General features: G+C 36.2%; 1 protein-coding gene across 1 annotated transcript in view; it reads left to right on the top strand.

Annotated features, from left to right (window-relative positions):
• MCU (mitochondrial calcium uniporter) overlaps positions 1-16,214 on the top strand; it is a gene marked incomplete at its 5' end in the record, with an annotated part of 30,719 nt that extends 14,505 nt beyond the window's left edge. Inside the window, 4 exons of the mRNA XM_028306577.1 lie at positions 10,688-10,849; positions 12,072-12,275; positions 12,948-13,055; positions 13,817-16,214. Coding sequence (XP_028162378.1) covers positions 10,688-10,849; positions 12,072-12,275; positions 12,948-13,055; positions 13,817-13,975 — 633 coding nt within the window. The remainder of the gene's footprint in view (positions 1-10,687; positions 10,850-12,071; positions 12,276-12,947; positions 13,056-13,816) is intronic.
• Positions 16,215-19,806: the final 3,592 nt, after the last annotated feature.

The following is a 19,806-nucleotide window of genomic DNA, read 5'->3' as shown; positions in this document are numbered from 1 at the left end:
AACTAGCTTAGTTCTTGATCTGCATCATATAGAAGTTACATTTTTCACGTCTTGGAACGTTCCAACACACGAAGATTCGCCACGAATATCTGCGAAGCATATTGCCGAATTACGCAGGTGTGGCCGCATCATATTTTTTTTCCACTTTCAGAGCAGGTTCATCAATCACAGAGGAATCATCAATCAAGCGGATTGACTCGGTATCTCTGCCGCGTGCACGGCAAATTGGTTTTGGTTTTGTGGTTATTTGATAAATAAATGTACCGAGGAATTAATGGTAAAGGAAATTGAAAAAGACTGTACAAAGAACTGACATAAAAGAAAAGTTATGAATACGAATGTAGTCTATTTCAGTCCTTGTTTTGTATAAAATATTCACGTTGTTTTATCCCGTACAGCAATATACAATTACCTAATACAATTTGCTCAACTCCAAGAACTCCAATTCTTTCGTGATTGCAATCGCTTGTATTTTCTCTAGGTACTTATATGTAGTTGTTTTTGTGTTTTGCCTACTGTAAGTAATAACTATTTGGTTCGGACCTCGCCCATGCTATTAGTGGTGGGAAACATGCCGTGGAAATAGGGAAAATACGAAAACAAGTTCCTAAAACAAAGAGCTGTGGAATACTTATTTTTAATTAACAAGTGGCGTGTTGAGTATCACAAGAATTCGAAATCAATGAAGAGTAACGTTGGTTTTTACTTCGTTTTGTACCACAAAGCAAACAAGTTAACAAAGTTATTAAATACAGAAACAAAATTTGTACAGTCTCTTGAGTAGAGCAGAGATAGAGCACACAGCAACTATGAAATAATTTGTGTATTGGATCAAAATTAAAATACGCTAAAGTATGAATAAATATACCTACTCGTAATTATTGCAAAACTCAAGTATGGCAAAACTTATCAAGAGGAAAATTGGAAAAAGTTTCCCGGAAACCTTTGAAAATCCCTATTTAGGACATAATGATAGGATATAATAATAATAATATAATAATAATATGTTCTTCTTCCATTCCGTTTTCGCACACATCCTGTTTCCGGCGCATTCATCTTGTACTGTCAACATCATACAACATAATACCCGTAAGATACAACATAATACATATAAGATACAACATTGCAACAACACAGAGCATAGCTTGATGTGATATTCGTTTGTTCAAACTCTGCCAGGTGCATTTTAGTTGGGAACTTGCATTCAAACAAGTTGGAACACGGCTGGTGCCGTTTGCTCCAATTAGGTAAGTACTCCAAACGTCAGGGTTACCCACTGTCCAATTTTACGACAAATTTTGGGAAAATCCAGTAAAATGGAGAGGATTATCTCACAAACTGGATAGGTTTTATTGACGACTGACTGATGCCTTTCAAGGTCCAAGAAGTGATCGACAGAAAGATATTTTTTTATTATATTTGCGTGTCAATCTCATCATCATCATCAGAATTTCAGCCATAGGACGTCCACTGCTGAACATAGGCCTCCCCCAATGCTTTCCATGTTGATCGATGGGTAGCGGCCTGCGTCCAGCGCTTCCCTGCTACCTTTATGATGTCGTCACCTGACAATCTATAAAGTTGTAAAAAAATAACGAAAGTTATTCTTATTATACAGTCATCTTAACTTACATTAAAGGTACTTATTCTAAAAACAACATTCAAAAATAAGGCCAAAGTGGAGGAAAAAATTACGGTGACACGCCAATTTTTCTACATTTTGAGAAGCAGTTGCTAATGCCATACCATTACCAGCTAATGGAAGACCCATATTTTATTACGGAAAGTTAGAGTGACGCGATATTATTTTTATTAATCGTATAAATAGATTGCGAGGCCACCAGCGACAGGAGACGACGGATTTTTTTCTACAGATTTCTACAAGATGAAACCCAGGCTATCAATAAATTTGCTCAATCATTGCTTTACTAAGCCTTATATCATAATCATAGAGGCATTGATTAATTGGTTAATCTGACGCAAGCTTTGACGCTACGTTGATATTTTAGGACAACATAAATCTTACATTAGGATTACATTAGGGACCCATACCAATAAAACATCGTTTAAGACTAAATTTTCTTGGTGATTGAAAGAAAGCAAGATACGGTTATTACAATGGGCATCACACAAATACAGGCAATTACATAGACATGACAGTGGCACATAATAATGGAAGAAGAAAAAAATAAAAACAAGAGTAAACTGAGCAGTGTCACCCATTTACAAACAAGTTGCCCACTGCAACGGGTCCCCACTCAGCTTATGGTGACGAAGGCCACGGCGCTGGTTTTCAGTGTGCCCCATGCCGAGTGAGGGTCACGGACCATTTTTCAAAAGCTTTTTCTGTTTCATATCCATACTTTTTGCTAGTTTCAGTGGTAAAAAAAATTTAATGGCAACCCAGGATGGGTAGAATATTTATGAGCACCCTGCAAACGTGTCGGCTTTCCTGCAAACCAAACGTTTCGAATGCCAGTCGGTATTGGGCGCTTTGATTGATAGGTATGCTTTAAAAGGCTGCGTTTTGGAGCTAAAATCGAGTCAGAGCTGTTCAGATGTTTGGTTTTGATTCTCGTGTGATATATCGATGTTTCTGTCTCAAAATGGGGTTATTCTTAAAAGTTTTTGTAATGTTGGACTCTCAATCATTTAAAACGAATGATTTTATCTGTAAAATTATTGAGGGACAATGGAACAACTTTGTCAGTATCAAAGTTGATTTATAGTTCGTCCCTTGTGTTACAGCTGCACTATTATTATGGCGATCCCACACAAATCACATAATAGCTTTCTTGGAGAGGTTTACGTCAATATTAATAATGTTTCCTCTACAAATTCTTTGCTATTTGGTTCCTAGACCAACTTATTCTCTTGCTCCACTCCAAAACCTAAAAGGCCAGTCTCTAGATTTTTCATTTCATTATTTAGGTATCCGACTGTGCCATAAGGAGGGCTGTGTTTTTATCTCCATGTTTCAGTATTCGTCTTTATTTTCCTATTCCTTTTTACGTAACAACGTTTAATCCATAGCGATGGAAGTTTTGGGGGTAAATATTTTAAACTTAATCCATTAGTGGTAAAATATTTTTGGGGTAAATATTTTAAATGTTGGCAACCCATGAACTAGAATACATTTAGAGCCGACACGTCTGCGGCTTCCCAGCTAACAGCATTTGAATGCTTTGGTATTGGCTTTGTGGATAGTTTGACGTAGAAGGTTGTTTTGGAGGTAAAATCGAGTTGAAGGTGTTATGATGTATGAGCTTATCTTTTGTGATGTAATTCATGTTTCCGTTGAAAAATAAGGGATTTATTGAAAAGAAAAAGAGCATGTTACGTTAAAATTCTTATTTTAGTACTAATGTATGTGAAAGTTTATCAGGATGGATAGATAGATGGATGACTGAACTGATTTAGATAAATTTTGTAATAGAGAGTTTGAAACCAAGGTTTTTTAGAAGGGACCAAAATTCACACGGGAAAATCCGCAAGAAACGAAAAATTTTGCGCGTGTATGATAAAGCGCTTTAAAAACCTTTATACAAAAGAGGCTCCTTTTTCTGATAGAGCCGTCACTGACGTCACTGTCACCCGTTAGAAGTTACGGGGTGTTCATAATCCGAGGGTTGTCACATTACACGCGTGAAGCGGTTACTGGCAAGGGTTGCCAAGGGGACGCCACGGAGCGGAATGATTGGGGCACTTGAGGTGTTTTGCTAACCGAGCATCCCATGATATTATAATGGTTCAGAAGTGAATGTCTTTTTTTTCAACGTATGATTTTTGTACCAATATTACTGTTTTGTTTTATACATAAGATTAATTTTAGACAGCGTTGATGGATTATAGTGACTTTGTTAGGTACTTGTGCTATTCTTAAATGTTTCTTTCTACCACAGGCAAATTGTATAAAACTAATATAAACTTTTGTATTTATCCGGTGCTTTTAAATTTACAGGAGCGACTGAGCAACGAGGAAGTGACACGCCTGAGTGACGTACGGAACCTCGTGAACCAGTTGTACGAGGCGCTTAATGTCCGCGAGCATCAGATCCGAAAGGAGAGGGACCTGCGTTCCCAGCTTGAGAAACTTAACTCGGAGCTGCAGCCGCTTGAAGAGGTAAGAGCAGCTATAATGTTTAACCCTTAACTGGTATCGTGGGGGCCGCGCGGCCCCCACGCATGACGTTTTCTTTGATTTCTAAGAAGCTACGCATCGTGGGCAGCCAAAATTTTTGGTATTCTCATTTCGGCGCTACTCGCATCTGGTGCAGGCGTTTTAGCACTGTATCATTCACCAGGACGAAGATATGCACGTGTTGGGGTCCGCGCGGCCCCCACAATACCAGTTACGTTAGTTTTTTTTTCATGGTAATTTTTATTTGTTTTTTGTTTTCTTGCAGTATTGATAGCTTATTAGTGATAAAACAATAGAAGATACCTAGAACGAAGTTTTTGATTCCAAATGAGTGATTAGTAGCATGTCAGAAGAAGTATACAGGGTGTTAGGTAAATGGGTATATGAGCCGACAATAGACCATGATAACATAGTCATATAAATGGTATGGTGAAGTCAGAAATTTGATATCATCATTTTATTTTTTTTAATTTTCATACAAGTAAATTTTATAAAATCCGATTTGTATGAAAATTAAAATAATTAAAATGAAGATATCAATTTTCTGACTTCACCATACCATTTATATGACCATGTTAACATGGGCTAGTGTCGGCTCATATACCCATTTACCTAACACCCTGTATAGTGATAATAAAATTATAGGTCATTGTGAAGACCCAATAACCAATATTCGGTCGATAATGAGGATATTGATTCTGATTTTCAAGTTTTTTCTTCAGAGAGTAAAAATGAAGATGTTGTAGGGCCTAGTTAATCCAGCTACTATGAAAAAATAAATACAAGTGGTCTGAAAATCCACCAGCACCTGCTAATGTTTGTCAACATAATATTTATGTTATTATTTTTATAAAATGCTTATTATTTTTATTAAACATTACATTAAAACTTTATTTATTATTAAGTTCACATTATTATGGATTAATTAAAATAATAATATTTTTGATTATAACTTTCTGAACGTAGGTTTCATAGATATTTGTAACGTTAAAAAAATATTACGTAAAAAGTTGTTACTATTATGTAATGTCTTGAAGTATATAAGTAAGAAGATTAATTACAATAAAAACTAAATGATTACATAGAGAAAGCCTGATATATATCATTTATGAGCATTTATTCAAGTATATAGGTAAAACATGCTTGCTAGAAGCAAACATAGTATGGGGGCCGCGCGGCCCCCACGATACCAGTTACGTATGTCCAATTTACGATACCAGTTAAGGGTTAATATTAATTGATCCTTTAATTTTTTTGGTATGTAGGTACTGAACTGATATTGGCACGCCTAAACGACATTAACTAGGTACGCTATGAAGCGATTAGATAAAAATGAAAATTATACGTCTGAACGACGTAACGAAAAATAAGTAGAAGATTTTAAGATGTAAATTCGGATACTTTAGTCAAATATTGGGAATTAAAATGCATGTGGCATTGTCAGACACACGAAAATTAACCGTATTTTTAAAACAAAAGTTACATAAGTTTTAGGTAATGAAAGGTGTAGGTGTATGGGTAGACCAAATGGTCAGGTGCGGTGTAGGTTGTCTAAAGCGTAGATTATACCCAAAGTATACTTAATAAAATTCTGACTAAGATTATAAAGCTTAATCACCAGAAAGCGATTATATCGCATCCTTCCAGTTTGGCAACGAAGCCGGACTCTACGTAACAGTTAAACAAATTGCCAGAGATACGAACTACCAAACTGGGGCGATGAAGTTTGGCAAAAGTTTACTGGCGATTGAAACCTACTTTTTGCAATCTAACTTTGGCGTAAACATCGCTGGTTTTTCTTATTGTTTTAGTGCTACTTACGTCCTTTGTAACTATACCTACCTGTTAGAATGAAAGTGTTTTTGTTTTATAAAATATGATGCTAAAACGTCGCTTAGGTTGAACTACCAATCACACAGGATAGAATCTCCCATTTTAATGGGTCAAAATGAGAGAGAGAGAGAAAAATCCCATGCGGTCGCCGTTGAATTCTACTTTATCTCGATGCCCGGGTACTTGACAGGAGGTACCTATGCTTGAGCTTAAATCGAGCTATGAGTGTTTATGTAGAATGTATCAATCTTGTCTAATTTATACGATAATAAACTCTCTTCGAGGACTCTACCTCACTCCTATAGTTACTGTTACCTGTAGTTATGTTTTATTTATCACTCACCATTTTTCAGAAACGCATGAGCCTAGAAGTGGAGACCACCCGCAAGACTTCAGCGCTCACCTGGGTCGGCCTCGGCCTGATGGGTGTGCAGTTCGGGGTCCTCGCTCGCCTGACCTGGTGGGAGTACTCCTGGGACATCATGGAGCCCGTGACTTACTTCGTCACTTATGGCACCGCTATGGCTGCGTACGCTTACTTTGTGCTGACTAAGCAGGTAAGAGAAAGAGCAAGTCAGTAAACTATCCCCTGGACCACTCTTATTAACTCTTATTAGAGGCAAAACTGTAGGTTGGTGGAAGGTAGTAACTTGAGACGCGTAAAATGGATGAAACTTTGCTGATTGTTGATTAAACGGGACTAGGTATTCACACCTCTCGTTCCACTTGTATATCCAGAATCTTCAGCTTGGCCTCCAAAAAAGCCCAACCAGTGAAAGTCGAGTAGTCCCAGGGGATAGCTAACAGTCTTGGTAACCGCAACGAATTTAACCACAACAATTTAAGAGGAGCTCGAAATATAATATCGACTACCATCCGTTGCAAAGCGGGAGACAGGTGACTGTAAAGGTATTAAACTTTATTAAGAATGAGGTATACAAAGAGATGATTGATCAAATGTCACATTAAGAAAATGGTTCGAACAATTCAGGTTTTTCAGGCAGTTTGTATAAGTTATATTTGTATTATTTTTCCAGGAATACGTCCTGCCCGATGTGAAGGATAGGCAACACCTGCTGACCCTGCACAAGAAGGCGAAAAAGATAGGCCTCGACATCAACCACTACAATCATCTAAAAGATGAGGTACGTAACAATGCATTAGTCATCATCATCATCATCTCAGCCATAGGACGTCCACTGCTGAACATAGTAATGCGTATTTAAACAAAATATGTCTGTTTTGTTCTTTTCGATCAAATTTTCTGTATTTTCACAATAAATTAAAATCGGTCATGACAGCTAATGTACAGTCAGCGTCAAACAGATCGTAACACCCAAAGTAGGCCAAAAGTCGGCAACACAACCTTATTCCAATTGTAATAAAGACGTCATGAAACTTTTGATTACTTTGGGTGTCACTTTTTGACGCTGACTGTACCAAAAATGATAATGAACTTTGAATTTAGAGACTTTTGAAATATCCTTTAGATATTTTTGCGCAAAAAATATAATATGGTTTTGTGTGGAGACGCGACCTCTTGCGTAGTAGGCGAGTACTTAACCACGTCACCACCGTTCGTCAAATATTAACCAACATTTTTATCTTACAGATAGACAAATTAGAAAAAGATCTCGGTCGCCTCCGTGATCCTCTACACATCCACCTTCCGGCGTCCTACGTGGAGAAGTCTGGAGACGACAAGCGATCGCCCTTGACCAAGATAAAGGACATGCTCGAGGAAACCAGCAAGAAGATGAAAATCACGTAATATTGGCTGAACCTCTCGCGTCGGGGTCCCCGCCCCTAGATGCGGCCCTGTTGAAGTTAGGCCACCGCTCATGTGACGCCTTAGAGCTTAGAGTTGAGACACTTAACTTTAATGTGTCCTGAGATCCAAATATAGCAACAGTTTTAAATGTTAAGTTTTCTTACAACGCCTAATAGGTCAGCTTTTTTGTCCGGTACTTCAATATATTTTGAATAGTTTGGTAAAATACCAACATGCAAATTAACAGCTTCGAGAACTTAAAGAAATATTACCTAGTTAAAAATGTAACCTATTTGGTCAGTCAAAACGACTTTTAAAAACTTTCTGTACATATTCTTTGAAAAATTCTCTTGCCATTTTCTTCAAAAGAGTTATCGCTACATTAGTCTGTTTAAGACCTAGACCGAAAATATGAATATTGATAAATATGTAGAACCATTATTGAAACTTGCCATGGTAGGTACTTGGTATCGATGACGGGCGTTAGTAGATCGTCTTAAGTCTTTTTTACTTGGAGAAAGATGCAATATTTAATATAATATAGTGAAAGAAATTGTAAGAATTTTTAGTTACCACTAAAAGAAATTTCGAGGCAAAATACAAATACAGACCATTGCAATGGACGCACGTGGATGTAACTTATTACCTAGTAAGCTTTTGAAAAATGTAAATTAGTAAAATAATATGTAAAGGCCTATTCAGACCTAAGCGGTATTCGCTACCGTCTGCGGCAGAGAAAACCCAGTGGGTATGCGGTAATAATACTGTTCAGACCTAAGCGGTATTCGCTACCGTTCAAAGAAAACGCTCTAGCCGCGGTACTTGATACTAAACAGCGGCAGCGAATATCGCTCAGGTCGCTCTAGCCGCGATACTTGATACTAAATACCTGAGCGAAATCCGCGCGGTATGTACCTCTACCCACAGCGGCAGCGAATATCGCTCAGGTTTGAATAGGCCTTAAGTCTCTAAGGCGTACCATGAGCTAATTTAGGCTTTCTTGGGCGACAATCGCACCGTTCGATATTTTTCAGCCACCGTTTCGGATCTTAGTTGTTTACAAAATAATATATTAGAAGGTTTAGATTATTTTACGCAAATTGGCGGAGACAGTCTCTCGGTAGTACGAGTGTTTCGCGTAACACAAAATAAGTACCTATCTTAGGAAATTGCTTTTAGTAAATTTTACAATAAAAAAGATTTAAGTTACGTAGTTTTTACAATATGCTCACAATAGTTTCCTATTTTAGTTGTAATTCTAACAATATTATAATTTCTTTTTTTGTGTTTGAAAATTTTGGATTTCTTGGAAAACTGTGCCAACGAATTTGTGAATAAAGTAATATAATGTTTGTTCAGGAACCACAAAGTTTATTTTAAAGTTTGGGATATTTTTTTCATGTCTCATTACTAACCTTTATGTAGTTTTTAAATGAAATCTAGTCTTGTCTTATGTTCTAAGTTCAACTGAACATAGTAAAATATTTACCTAAAACTCTTTATAAGAATACCTTGCTTGATATTAATGCTTGTCTCATAAACGCCGATAAAAATAAAATAAATAAAAATAAGAATATGTATTAAAAGGTTGAGTTTTTGGGATGACATTTGAATTTTTACATGGCGAAAAATGCTTCTACGAACCTGATGCTCAATTTCTCTCAAATTCTCCGTACATTTTTTACCTTAGGTTTACAAATAAACAAATTAATTTGTACCTTACCTACATACACATATTATTATGAGTCATCTCTTGGGTAGGTANCTGCCGTGCCCCCAGATAATGTTTCCTCTACAAATTCTTTGCCATTTGGTTCCTAGACCAACCTATTCTCTTGCTCTATTACAAAACCTAAAAGGCCAGTCTCTAGATTCTTAATTTTAGCCTATTTACCAGACTGCGTCAGAAGGAGAGCTATGTTTTTATCTCCATGTTTCAGTATTCCTCTTTATTTTCCTATTCCTTTTTAGGTAACAACGTTTAATCCATAGCGATGGAAGTTTTGGGGGTAAATATTTTAAATTTAATCCATTAGCTAGTGGTAAAATATTTTCGGGGTAAATATTTTAAATGTTGGCAACCCATGAACTAGAATACATTTGGAGCCGACACGTCTGCGGCTTCCCAGCTAACAGCATTTGAATGCTTTGGTATTGGCTTTGTGGATAGTTTGACGTAGAAGGTTGTTTTGGAGGCAAAATCGAGTTCGAGGTGTTATAACGTATGAGCTTATCTTTTGTGATGTAATTCATGTTTCTGTTGAATAATAAGGGATTTATTGAAAAGAAAAAGAGCATGTTACGTTAAAATTCTTATTTTAGTACTAATGTATGTGAAAGTTTATCAGGATGGATAGATAGATGGATGACTGAACTGATTTAGATAAATTTTGTAATAGAGAGTTTGAAACCAAGGTTTTTTAGAAGGGACCAAAATTCACACGGGAAAATCCGCAAGAAAGGAAAAATTTTGCGCGCGTATGCTAAAGCGCTTTAAAAACCTTTATACAAAAGAGGCTCCTTTTTCTGATAGAGCCGTCACTGACGTCACTGTCACCCGTTAGAAGTTACGGGGTGTTCATAATCCGAGGGTTGTCACATTACACGCGTGAAGCGATTACTGGCAAGGGTTGCCAAGGGGACGCCACGGAGCGGAATGATTGGGGCACTTGAGGTGTTTTGCTAACCGAGCTTCCCATGATAATGTAATGGTTCAGAGGTAATCTCTTTTTTTTTCAACGTATGATTTTTGTACCAATATTACTGTTTTGCTTTAGGTATACTTACTTATGACCGTGTTACTTTAATTTTAGACTGCGTTGATGGATTAAAGTGACTGTGTTAGGTACTTGTGCTATTCTTAAGTGTTTCTTTCTACCACAGGCAAATTGTATAAAACTAATATAAACTTATTTATTTATCTGGTGCTTTTAAATTTATAGGAGCGACTCAGCAATGAGGAGGTGACACGCCTGAGTGACGTACGGAACCTCGTGAACCAGTTGTACGAGGCGCTTAATGTCCGCGAGCATCAGATCCGAAAGGAGAGGGACCTGCGCTCCCAGCTCGAGAAACTTAACTCGGAGCTGCAGCCGCTTGAAGAGGTAAGAGAAGAAAAAATATTTACCATTATAAGCTTTTGGTACACGCCTGAGCGACGTGCAGAACCTCGTGAACTAGTTGTACGAGGCGCTTAACGTCCGCAAGCAACGGATCCGCAATAAGAGGGACCTGCGTTCCCAGCTTGAGAAACTTAACTCGGAGCTGCAACCTCTGGAAGAGGTAATAATTGTCTAATATTGAAGCTTTTAGTACACACCTGAGTGACGTACGGAACCTCGTCAACCAGTTGTATGAGGCGCTCATACAACTGGTTGGCTTTTCGAATTTTTAGATGGCCCTAATGTGGTGTAAATTCGGGTGGATGTTACCATAACCTTTTCTGAGGGCAGCACCCGCGCCTTCACTCAACCAAATTTAATTTATTACGGAAGGAACCAGTAACTATAGATAAGTAATAATTACGAGTAGTTAATCAAACTTATACTTATTAGACCAAACTACATTTTATTTACCTACCCAAAATATAATTCTGACTAAGATTATAATGCTTAATCACCAAAAAGAGATTCTATCATCGTTCCAGTTTGGCAACGAAGCCGGACTACTTAACAGTTAAACAAATTGCCAGAGATACGAACTACCAAACTGGGGCGATGAAGTTTGGCAAAAGTTTACTGGCGATTGAAACCTACTTTTTGCAATCTAACTTTGGCGTAAACATTCTGTGGTTTCTCTTATTGTTTTAAGTGCTACATACGACCACAAATGTATGAACGAACGGTATGAGTTTCCAATGTTTATGTACTTTCAAATCTACATAAATTAGAATGAAATAGGTACGTAATGCATGTTCTAGCATAAGGATTTTTAATTATTTTTCGGTAGGGACTTAATGTATCATTACATGATTCTGAAACTACGCTCAGGCTGAATTATCAATTACAACATTCAGTCTATACTTGAGTTTTAATCGAGTTTCAACGTTTATTTTCAAGTACGTTTCTTAAACGACGTCCTTTTTCGGAGAGAGTCCTCACTCCTATCGCCTCTTTTTCCGTGGTAACTGACTCACGCTCATAATAATATTCACAAACATTATTACGAGGTCTCGCAGAGCGGACCAATCACAGAGCTCTATTCAAAGCTGTGCGTTCGATTTGCTGCTTCATTTAAGCAAGCATAGTTTGTGAATACGGACGTAAGATTTATTTATTTAAATTACAACATTTCACTCTCATGATAAAAATTCAAATCTTTTTCCAGAAACGCATGAGCCTAGAAGTGGAGACCACGCGTAAGACCTCAGCGCTCACCTGGGTCGGCCTCGGTCTGATGGGTGTGCAGTTCGGGGTCCTCGCTCGCCTGACCTGGTGGGAGTACTCCTGGGACATCATGGAGCCCGTGACTTACTTCGTCACTTATGGCACCGCTATGGCTGCGTACGCTTACTTTGTGCTGACCAAGCAGGTAAGAGAAAGAGCAAGTCAGTAAACTATCCCCTGACCACTCATAAGCCTAGGCGCAGACCATCGATTTTTCGTCGGCCGATAGATTAGTCGGGCAGTTGATCAGTTTGGGCATGTATGGGAGTGCGCACATTACACCGATTTGATTTGGCCAATTCTTCATACAATTTAAAATCGGGCACAGTTGTGATGGCCAATCGGCCAACTAAAAATCGATGGTCTGCGCCTAGTCTAACTCTTATTAGAGGCCAAACTGTAGGTTAGTGGAAGGTCGTAGCTTGAGACGCGTAAAATACATAGATGAAACTTTGCTGTTTGTTGATCAAACGGGACTAGGTATTCCCACCTCTCGTTCCCACCGCTGCAACATTTGTATTCCAGAATCTTCAGCTTTGCCTCCAAAAAAGCCCAACCAGTGAAGGTTGAGTAGTCCCGGGGGATAGCTAACTATTTTGAAACCCGCAACGATTTTATCAGAAGATTTAGGAGGAGTTCGAAATATAATATCCATACGTTGCAAAGCGGGAGACAGGTGACAGTAAAGGTTAAACCCATGTAAGAATGAGATATGTACCTATATGAAGTTGGGTAGGTTGATCAGATGAAAAAATGATTTGAACAATTCAGGTTTTTAAGGCAGTTTGTATAAGTTATATTTGTATTATTTTTCCAGGAATACGTCCTGCCCGATGTGAAGGATAGGCAACACCTGCTGACCCTGCACAAGAAGGCGAAAAAAATAGGCCTCGACATCAACCACTACAATCATCTAAAAGATGAGGTAACTTAATGCATTCGCATTTAAACAAAAATTCCGTTTTGTTATTTTCGTTCATTTTCTGTATTTTCATAATAAAATAAAATCGGTTAGCAAGAATTCAGCTGATATACAGTCAGCGTATAAGTAATCAAAAAGTTGCCTACACAAACTTATACCAGTTGTAATAAAGACGTGTTTACGAAACTTTTGGCTACTTTGGATGAAACGAAATTTTTGATGCTGACTGTGCCAAAATTATTAATGGATTTTGTGAATTTCGAATTCAGGGAATTTTAAAATAATGTACCTTTGGATATTTTCATGCAAAAAAATGGTTTTGTGCGGAGACGCGACCTCTTTTGTAGTAGGGGAGACCGAGGAGAGTTGTAACATTGTCGATTTTTGTAAACTTATTAACTAACAACGAGCTCGCAATAGCGCGTATTCGTTAGCTCGAGAGTCTAACTAAAACGCGCACTGTTACGAGCTCGCTAGAAGTTAATAAGTTCCAAAAACTCTCCTCAGTCTCCCCTAGGCGATTACTTAACACATTGATGGACAGTAACGTCCACGAGCATTCAGGTAGTAAAGGATAATACGACAGAACACCTATAGACGTCATAGTTTTTATTCGTTTTATTTACATTGAAACTGCTCCTAAAGGCAATGTATGTGAATAAGAAGTGTCATCTTGGAAGTCATTCTTAAATTGTACTGTCCAACAAAGTGTTAACCGCGTCACCGCCGATCGTCAAATATTAACCAACATTTTTATCTTACAGATAGACAAATTAGAAAAAGATCTCGGTCGCCTCCGTGATCCCCTTCACATCCACCTTCCGGCGTCCTACGTGGAGAAGTCTGGAGACGACAAGCGATCGCCCTTGACCAAGATAAAGGACATGCTCGAGGAAACCAGCAAGAAGATGAAAATCACGTAATATTGGCTGAACCTCTCGCGTCGGGGCCCCCGCCCCTAGATGCGGCCCTGTTGAAGTTAGGCCACCGCTCATGTGACGCCTTAGAGCTTAGAGCTGGGAGACTTAGCTTTTACTGTGTCCCGAGATTCAAATATAGCAAGTTTTTTTATTATACCTATTTCTGGCAGTTAAAATGTTAAGTTTTCTAACAACGCCTGATAAGTCAGCTTCGCTGTCCGGTAATTATTCAATATAGCGATTAATAAAGTTTGGTAAAATACAAATGCAAATGAAAAGCTTCGAGAACTTAAAAAAATATTACCCAAAACGAGTTTTAAAAACTTTCTGTACATATGTAATCTTTGAAAAATTATCTTGCCATTTTCTTCTGTTTAAGACCTAGACCGAAAATATGAATATTGATAAATATGTAGATATTAATGAGAACCATTATTGAAACTTGCCATGGCACTTGGTATCGATGACTAGCGTTAATAGATCGTCATAGGTCTTTTCTAGATGGAGAAAGATGCAATTTTTAATATAATATAGTGAAAGAAATTGTAAGAATTTTTAGTTGCCACTAAAAGAAATTTGGAGGCAAAAGACAAATCCAGACCATTGCAATGGACGCACGTGGATGTAACTTATTACCAAGTAAGCTTTTGAAAAATGTAAATTAGTAAAATAATATGAAGTCTCTAAGGCGTACCATGAGCTGATTTAGGCTTTTTTGAACGACAATCGCACCGTTCGATATTTTTCAGCCACCGTTTCGGATCTTAGTTGTTTACAAAATAATATATTAAAAGGTTTAGATTATTTTACGTAAATTGGCGGAGACAGTCTCTCGGTAGGTACGAGTGTTTCGCGTAACACAAAATAAGTACCTATCTTAGGAAATTGCTTTTAGTAAATTTTACAATAAAAAAGATTTAAGTTACGTAGTTTTTACAATATGCTCACAATCGTTTCCTATTTTAGTTGTAATTCTAACAATATTATAATTTCTTTTTTTGTGTTTGAAAATTTTGGATTTCTTGGAAAACTGTGCCAACGAATTTGTGAATAAAGTAATATAATGTTTGTTCAGGAACCACAAAGTTTATTTTAAAGTTTGGGATATTTTTTTCATGTCTCAGTACTAACCTTTATGTAGTTTGTAAATGAAATCTAGTCTTGTCTTATGTTCTAAGTTCAACTGAACATAGTAAAATATTTACCTAAAACTCTTTATAAGAATACCTTGCTTGATATTAATGCTTGTCTCATAAACGCCGATAAATTTAATAAAATAAATAAAAATAAGAATATGTATTAAAAGGTTGAGTTTTTGGGATGACATTTGAATTTTTACATTGCGAAAAATGCTTCTACGAACCTGATGCTCAATTTCTCTCAAATTCTCCGTACATTTTTACCTTAGGTTTACAAATAAACAAATTAATTTGTACCTTACCTACATACACATATTATTATGAGTCATCTCTTGGGTAGGTATCTTAGAAGGATTCCGTTCTATTAAACTTTTTTTATGTATTCAATTTCCCATATAAAAAACTCAACCAAAATAAAATGTTGACCAACTGCCGCATCGTACAGCATCAAATGCATAATAGAGTTATAATTTGTATAGCAGTAAGACACATGAACTGAAAAGTTGAAACATGCTTGGGAAAATCATTTGTAATTTTATTGCCAGCTTGATTTATTAAAAACTACCTATTAGGTATTTAATTGCTACGGGGCCTACGCGGGGCGTACATGAATATTAGTATGAGACTAAACGACCCGCACACGTACCGGTCACAAACGCAACGGCTATTAATAAAAGATATTTTTTATTATGTTAATCTTCTGTTAAATCCGAAATATAACTTTTTAGTAACGAGTAGTGATTAACGAAGTTAATTGGATTTCATTAAATTCTCAGTTATGTTTGGGAGTCATACAATGTACGCCCCACAAACGCCCCGCACATGTCACGTGATCTATAAGCCGTTTTTGAAAAACACGGGTACAAGAATCTCTGTATTAGTTAAAATTCATAGCTTAAGAATTTTCTCGATGCTGGAAAAACAATGTAATCGGATTCTACGCAAATATTGCACAAAATATTTTTAAGAACGTAAGGTGCTTTTAAAATCAGCTGGTAATATTATTTTAAAACTGCGTTTAGTGTTTTGCTTCATTTATTTATGTCCTTGCGTAGTTAGTTTTATGCATTTCGATTTTTTTTTCAATTAAATATTTATTGATATTTTTGCTTTTTTAGTATCTAACATGTCTGTTTATGTACTAATTTCCCGTAAAAAGGACATCGATAGGAATACAGCGAATGGAAAACCAAAATTCATTATGACGTTGTTCCAATTGGCTCCAATTTGGAACAACGTCATAATGAATGCGAAAAAGTGTGCGTTGTTGAAGCACTAAATGTGCTGGTCCTGACCACAAATATTGTACGAGTAGTTATGACGTTTTAGAGTTTTACTAAGGACTTTTATAGTTTTAATAGCGTTATTTCAAATAATGGTATAATCGTTATTCTTTTTTTTTAAGTCACGTTAATAAACCATACGTAAGAATTTAAATGTAATTCTTGAATCATAAACAACGTAGAGGAAAGATGTATCTCGTATGTATGAGCGCTAAAGTAATATAGTTGCATGTTTGAAATGATATATTTATACTTATAGTAACCGCTGTAGGTTAAATAATGGCTGTGAAAAAAATGTGAAAAGCATTTTCAGTCCATAAAACTATTTAAAATCACGTTTAGTGACTGTATCGTCACAGTAAGTGTTATTGAACATGAAATTACTCGATTTTTGAGCCGATTATTGTCACGTTTGCAGTATGTGGCAGTTATTATTATGATTGTAAAATTGACATAGGCCATCCGTATTTAGTTGATAACGTGATGGTGCACGTTCATTATAAACGTTAAAGTTCATAGAATAACGTTACGCAGTAGGCTACATGTAAACGTTTTTAAAGCACACTTTAATTAAGTTGGTCTTTATATCATTATAATTTATTTGGCTACGCGAGAAGTGAGAAAACTATAAGTACAGTATATTTTCCCTCGTCAAAGTTTTATATTAATTTACACTCCTAAAATTTTAGTTTGTAGGAGTGTACTATCAACAGAAGGGATCATTTTTAAAATAATATTTCGCCACAGACATTTTATTGGATTGTATCAGGTACACCAACCAATTCGTATCTAAATACGTTGGTTGGGAGACTAGCAGGACTGTAAATATTCAGTTCCAAAATTATTATTATTAGGTACCTCAGATCATAGAAAGAGAATAGATATGAAGTCGCGCGTAACTACAACGAGAACCAGTGTCCCCACATTTCCCCCACCACAGCTCCCACACACACATTCAACTGTGTAAAAACAAAGCGACTGAGAGTCTACGACAACATGTGCAACCGGCTTTAAAGTGCTGTGATTGGCCATAAGGCACGCCTTTTGGCCGCGTGACGTGACGCACACTTTGAAAACGCTAGTGAGAGATCAAAGATAAAATGGAGTCGACAAGATATCGATACTTTAAATCGCTAGGGGCAAGGCTCGAAACTGGTTTCACAAAATGCTTATGTATGAAAACCTTTTTATTATTATATGTGATTATTAATTACTATCACGCATTTACTTTTTAATTATGGCGATCTGCGTACCACATAATATGTTTATCAAAAATAATGCCTATATTAGGCTTTCAACTAGCTCTTATTGTAATTACATAGTTGACAGTTACTAATTACTTCTACTGTTTTTTTTTGTAAAATCTTATAATCGCAAGTAACACATCATTCTTTTATTTAAAATTACAAAATAGAAAATTATAATTTACTTCTATTTATCGATAATAGGAAACCGCATTAGAACACGAGCACGGCACTATGTTACGACCAGCACATGCGGCCGTACTGTGTATTTTCATACGACAGTGGATATCGGAAGAAATTAAATACATTGCGCAGTAGTTGAGCATGACATAAAGTGGTTGCTCACTAAATCGTCAATGTACAAGTGTGTTAGAANGTACGAACGTAGTACGCCCCGTTTGTTATGTTGAATAAGTAGCTAAAATAAAAGGTTTTCCGACTTGCCTTGATTATAATTAACTAATAATTTTGAGTTCTATTTTGATGTTTATTTTACCGTAAAGGGACCTACTTGAGATATTATTTAAACTCAAAATTAATAGGTGTAATTCTAATATATTTTTGTTTTTAAATATTGCTGTTTGTAAATTTTAGTAACATTATTTGGTATAAATATCTAAATCAGGTGACATATAAAGTCCTCAGTGTGTTGAAACCCTTAGGCTTAGATTTTTAAGTGTAATAGTTTTTAAATTCTGTTGTTTAACGACATTAGTTTTTCTCTCGACTATGAGCTTGCCCTACGGACTTGTATAACATTTTGACTATCACGGCCTTATGAATACGGTCTAAAATTCTTTGTATATAATGTACCCCATGTATCTAGGTAAGCACGCACATGATGTTATTCGCTCAAAATAGCTTTCTCTTGTGATTTGCTAATTTGCCTTTTAGGATCTTTTTCTAACTAACGTTTTTTCTATCTATAATAGATTTTTATATAAATAACGTAGCGTTAAGTGGGAGCAAAGCTTCAGTTGATGTTATTAAAGTTGATTTAATTAATAGTTAATAAATAGTTATTTGAATTAAGATTTAGTATTCAGAATTTGTATATAGCGAGTTGGAGACGAATCGTAATTTTCCAAAGCATGGTCTTTATAGGTAGAATTTATAGAGATAGTTTTGTGTTACCTTCGATCACCATTCAATATAATGTACGTTGTTCTTTAGTTTTATATCACTCTAATTTGAGTAACATCATAAGTCTTAAAACAGAAGTATTTTTTTCGAGAATCTTTTTTTAGAATCTTTTGAGAATGGCGAAGGAAACGCTAAAATGTGTACTCACCTCAACTTGTCGAATGTGCGACTGAGACAAAGCTCTACCAATTCGACTATCGCTGTCTCCGTCTACAGCTCGCTGTGTATATGTTCGAGTACCTCACGTACAGTCGCTGGCACATCAGGCTATGCATATTTGTTGAAAAATAGCACTTATTCCAACTACATTAAGATGCTGTATTGTCTAACTTGATGTGCCTCCGTCTGTTGCATTATTGTACAGACTTGAAGTTAGTTTATGTTCTTAACACAGTCGCAATAGATTAGAGTTAAGTGTAGTCGAGAAACATGTTTTTAGGACGGAATAGTTAGATATTTTCAATTTGAAGGGGTGATTGCGTAGGTAAACGAAAGGGTATTGATACTTTTCTTTGGGTTAAATAAAGTACAAAAAAGTAATCTTTGATTCACAGTTTAAAATCACCTTGATTGGAAAATAAGGTGTCTGTCAGCCTGTGTTTGATTATTATTTTGGATTTTTACGTCCTGATTTTATTTTTGTACTTTCTATAACCCATTTTATTTCCTTCTATTATTTTCGTTAATCCCCTTCTATATTGCTGCCTATATTGTCCTTAATATTTCTACTATCGTAATATACACTGAAGTATTTATTATAAAATAATAAATCAAAATTTATTTTAAAAATCTAGTTATACATTGGATATATGCATTTTGAAATTATAATACTTAGACCTTTTAAAGATTTCACTATCGAGTAGGTAGGGTGTTTATTATTAAAAATACTTACTGACAGTATTTGGAAGGGCTGGTTGTCTTGAAGCATTTGTAGATCATCAATGAGGATCATTTTCTTTTATTAACTAGGAAGTGTACAAAGCGTGTTGTTGGGTTGTTTTTATTTTCTTCTTGTCAGTTGATGT

The sequence above is a fragment of the Ostrinia furnacalis genome, unplaced genomic scaffold (genome assembly GCF_004193835.3).
Source record: "Ostrinia furnacalis isolate ACB-3 unplaced genomic scaffold, ASM419383v2 OfSCF2036, whole genome shotgun sequence".
Lineage (NCBI taxonomy): Eukaryota > Metazoa > Arthropoda > Insecta > Lepidoptera > Crambidae > Ostrinia > Ostrinia furnacalis.
The sequence above is the reverse complement of the archived record's forward strand: the minus strand, read 5'-3'. Positions and strand labels throughout refer to the sequence as shown.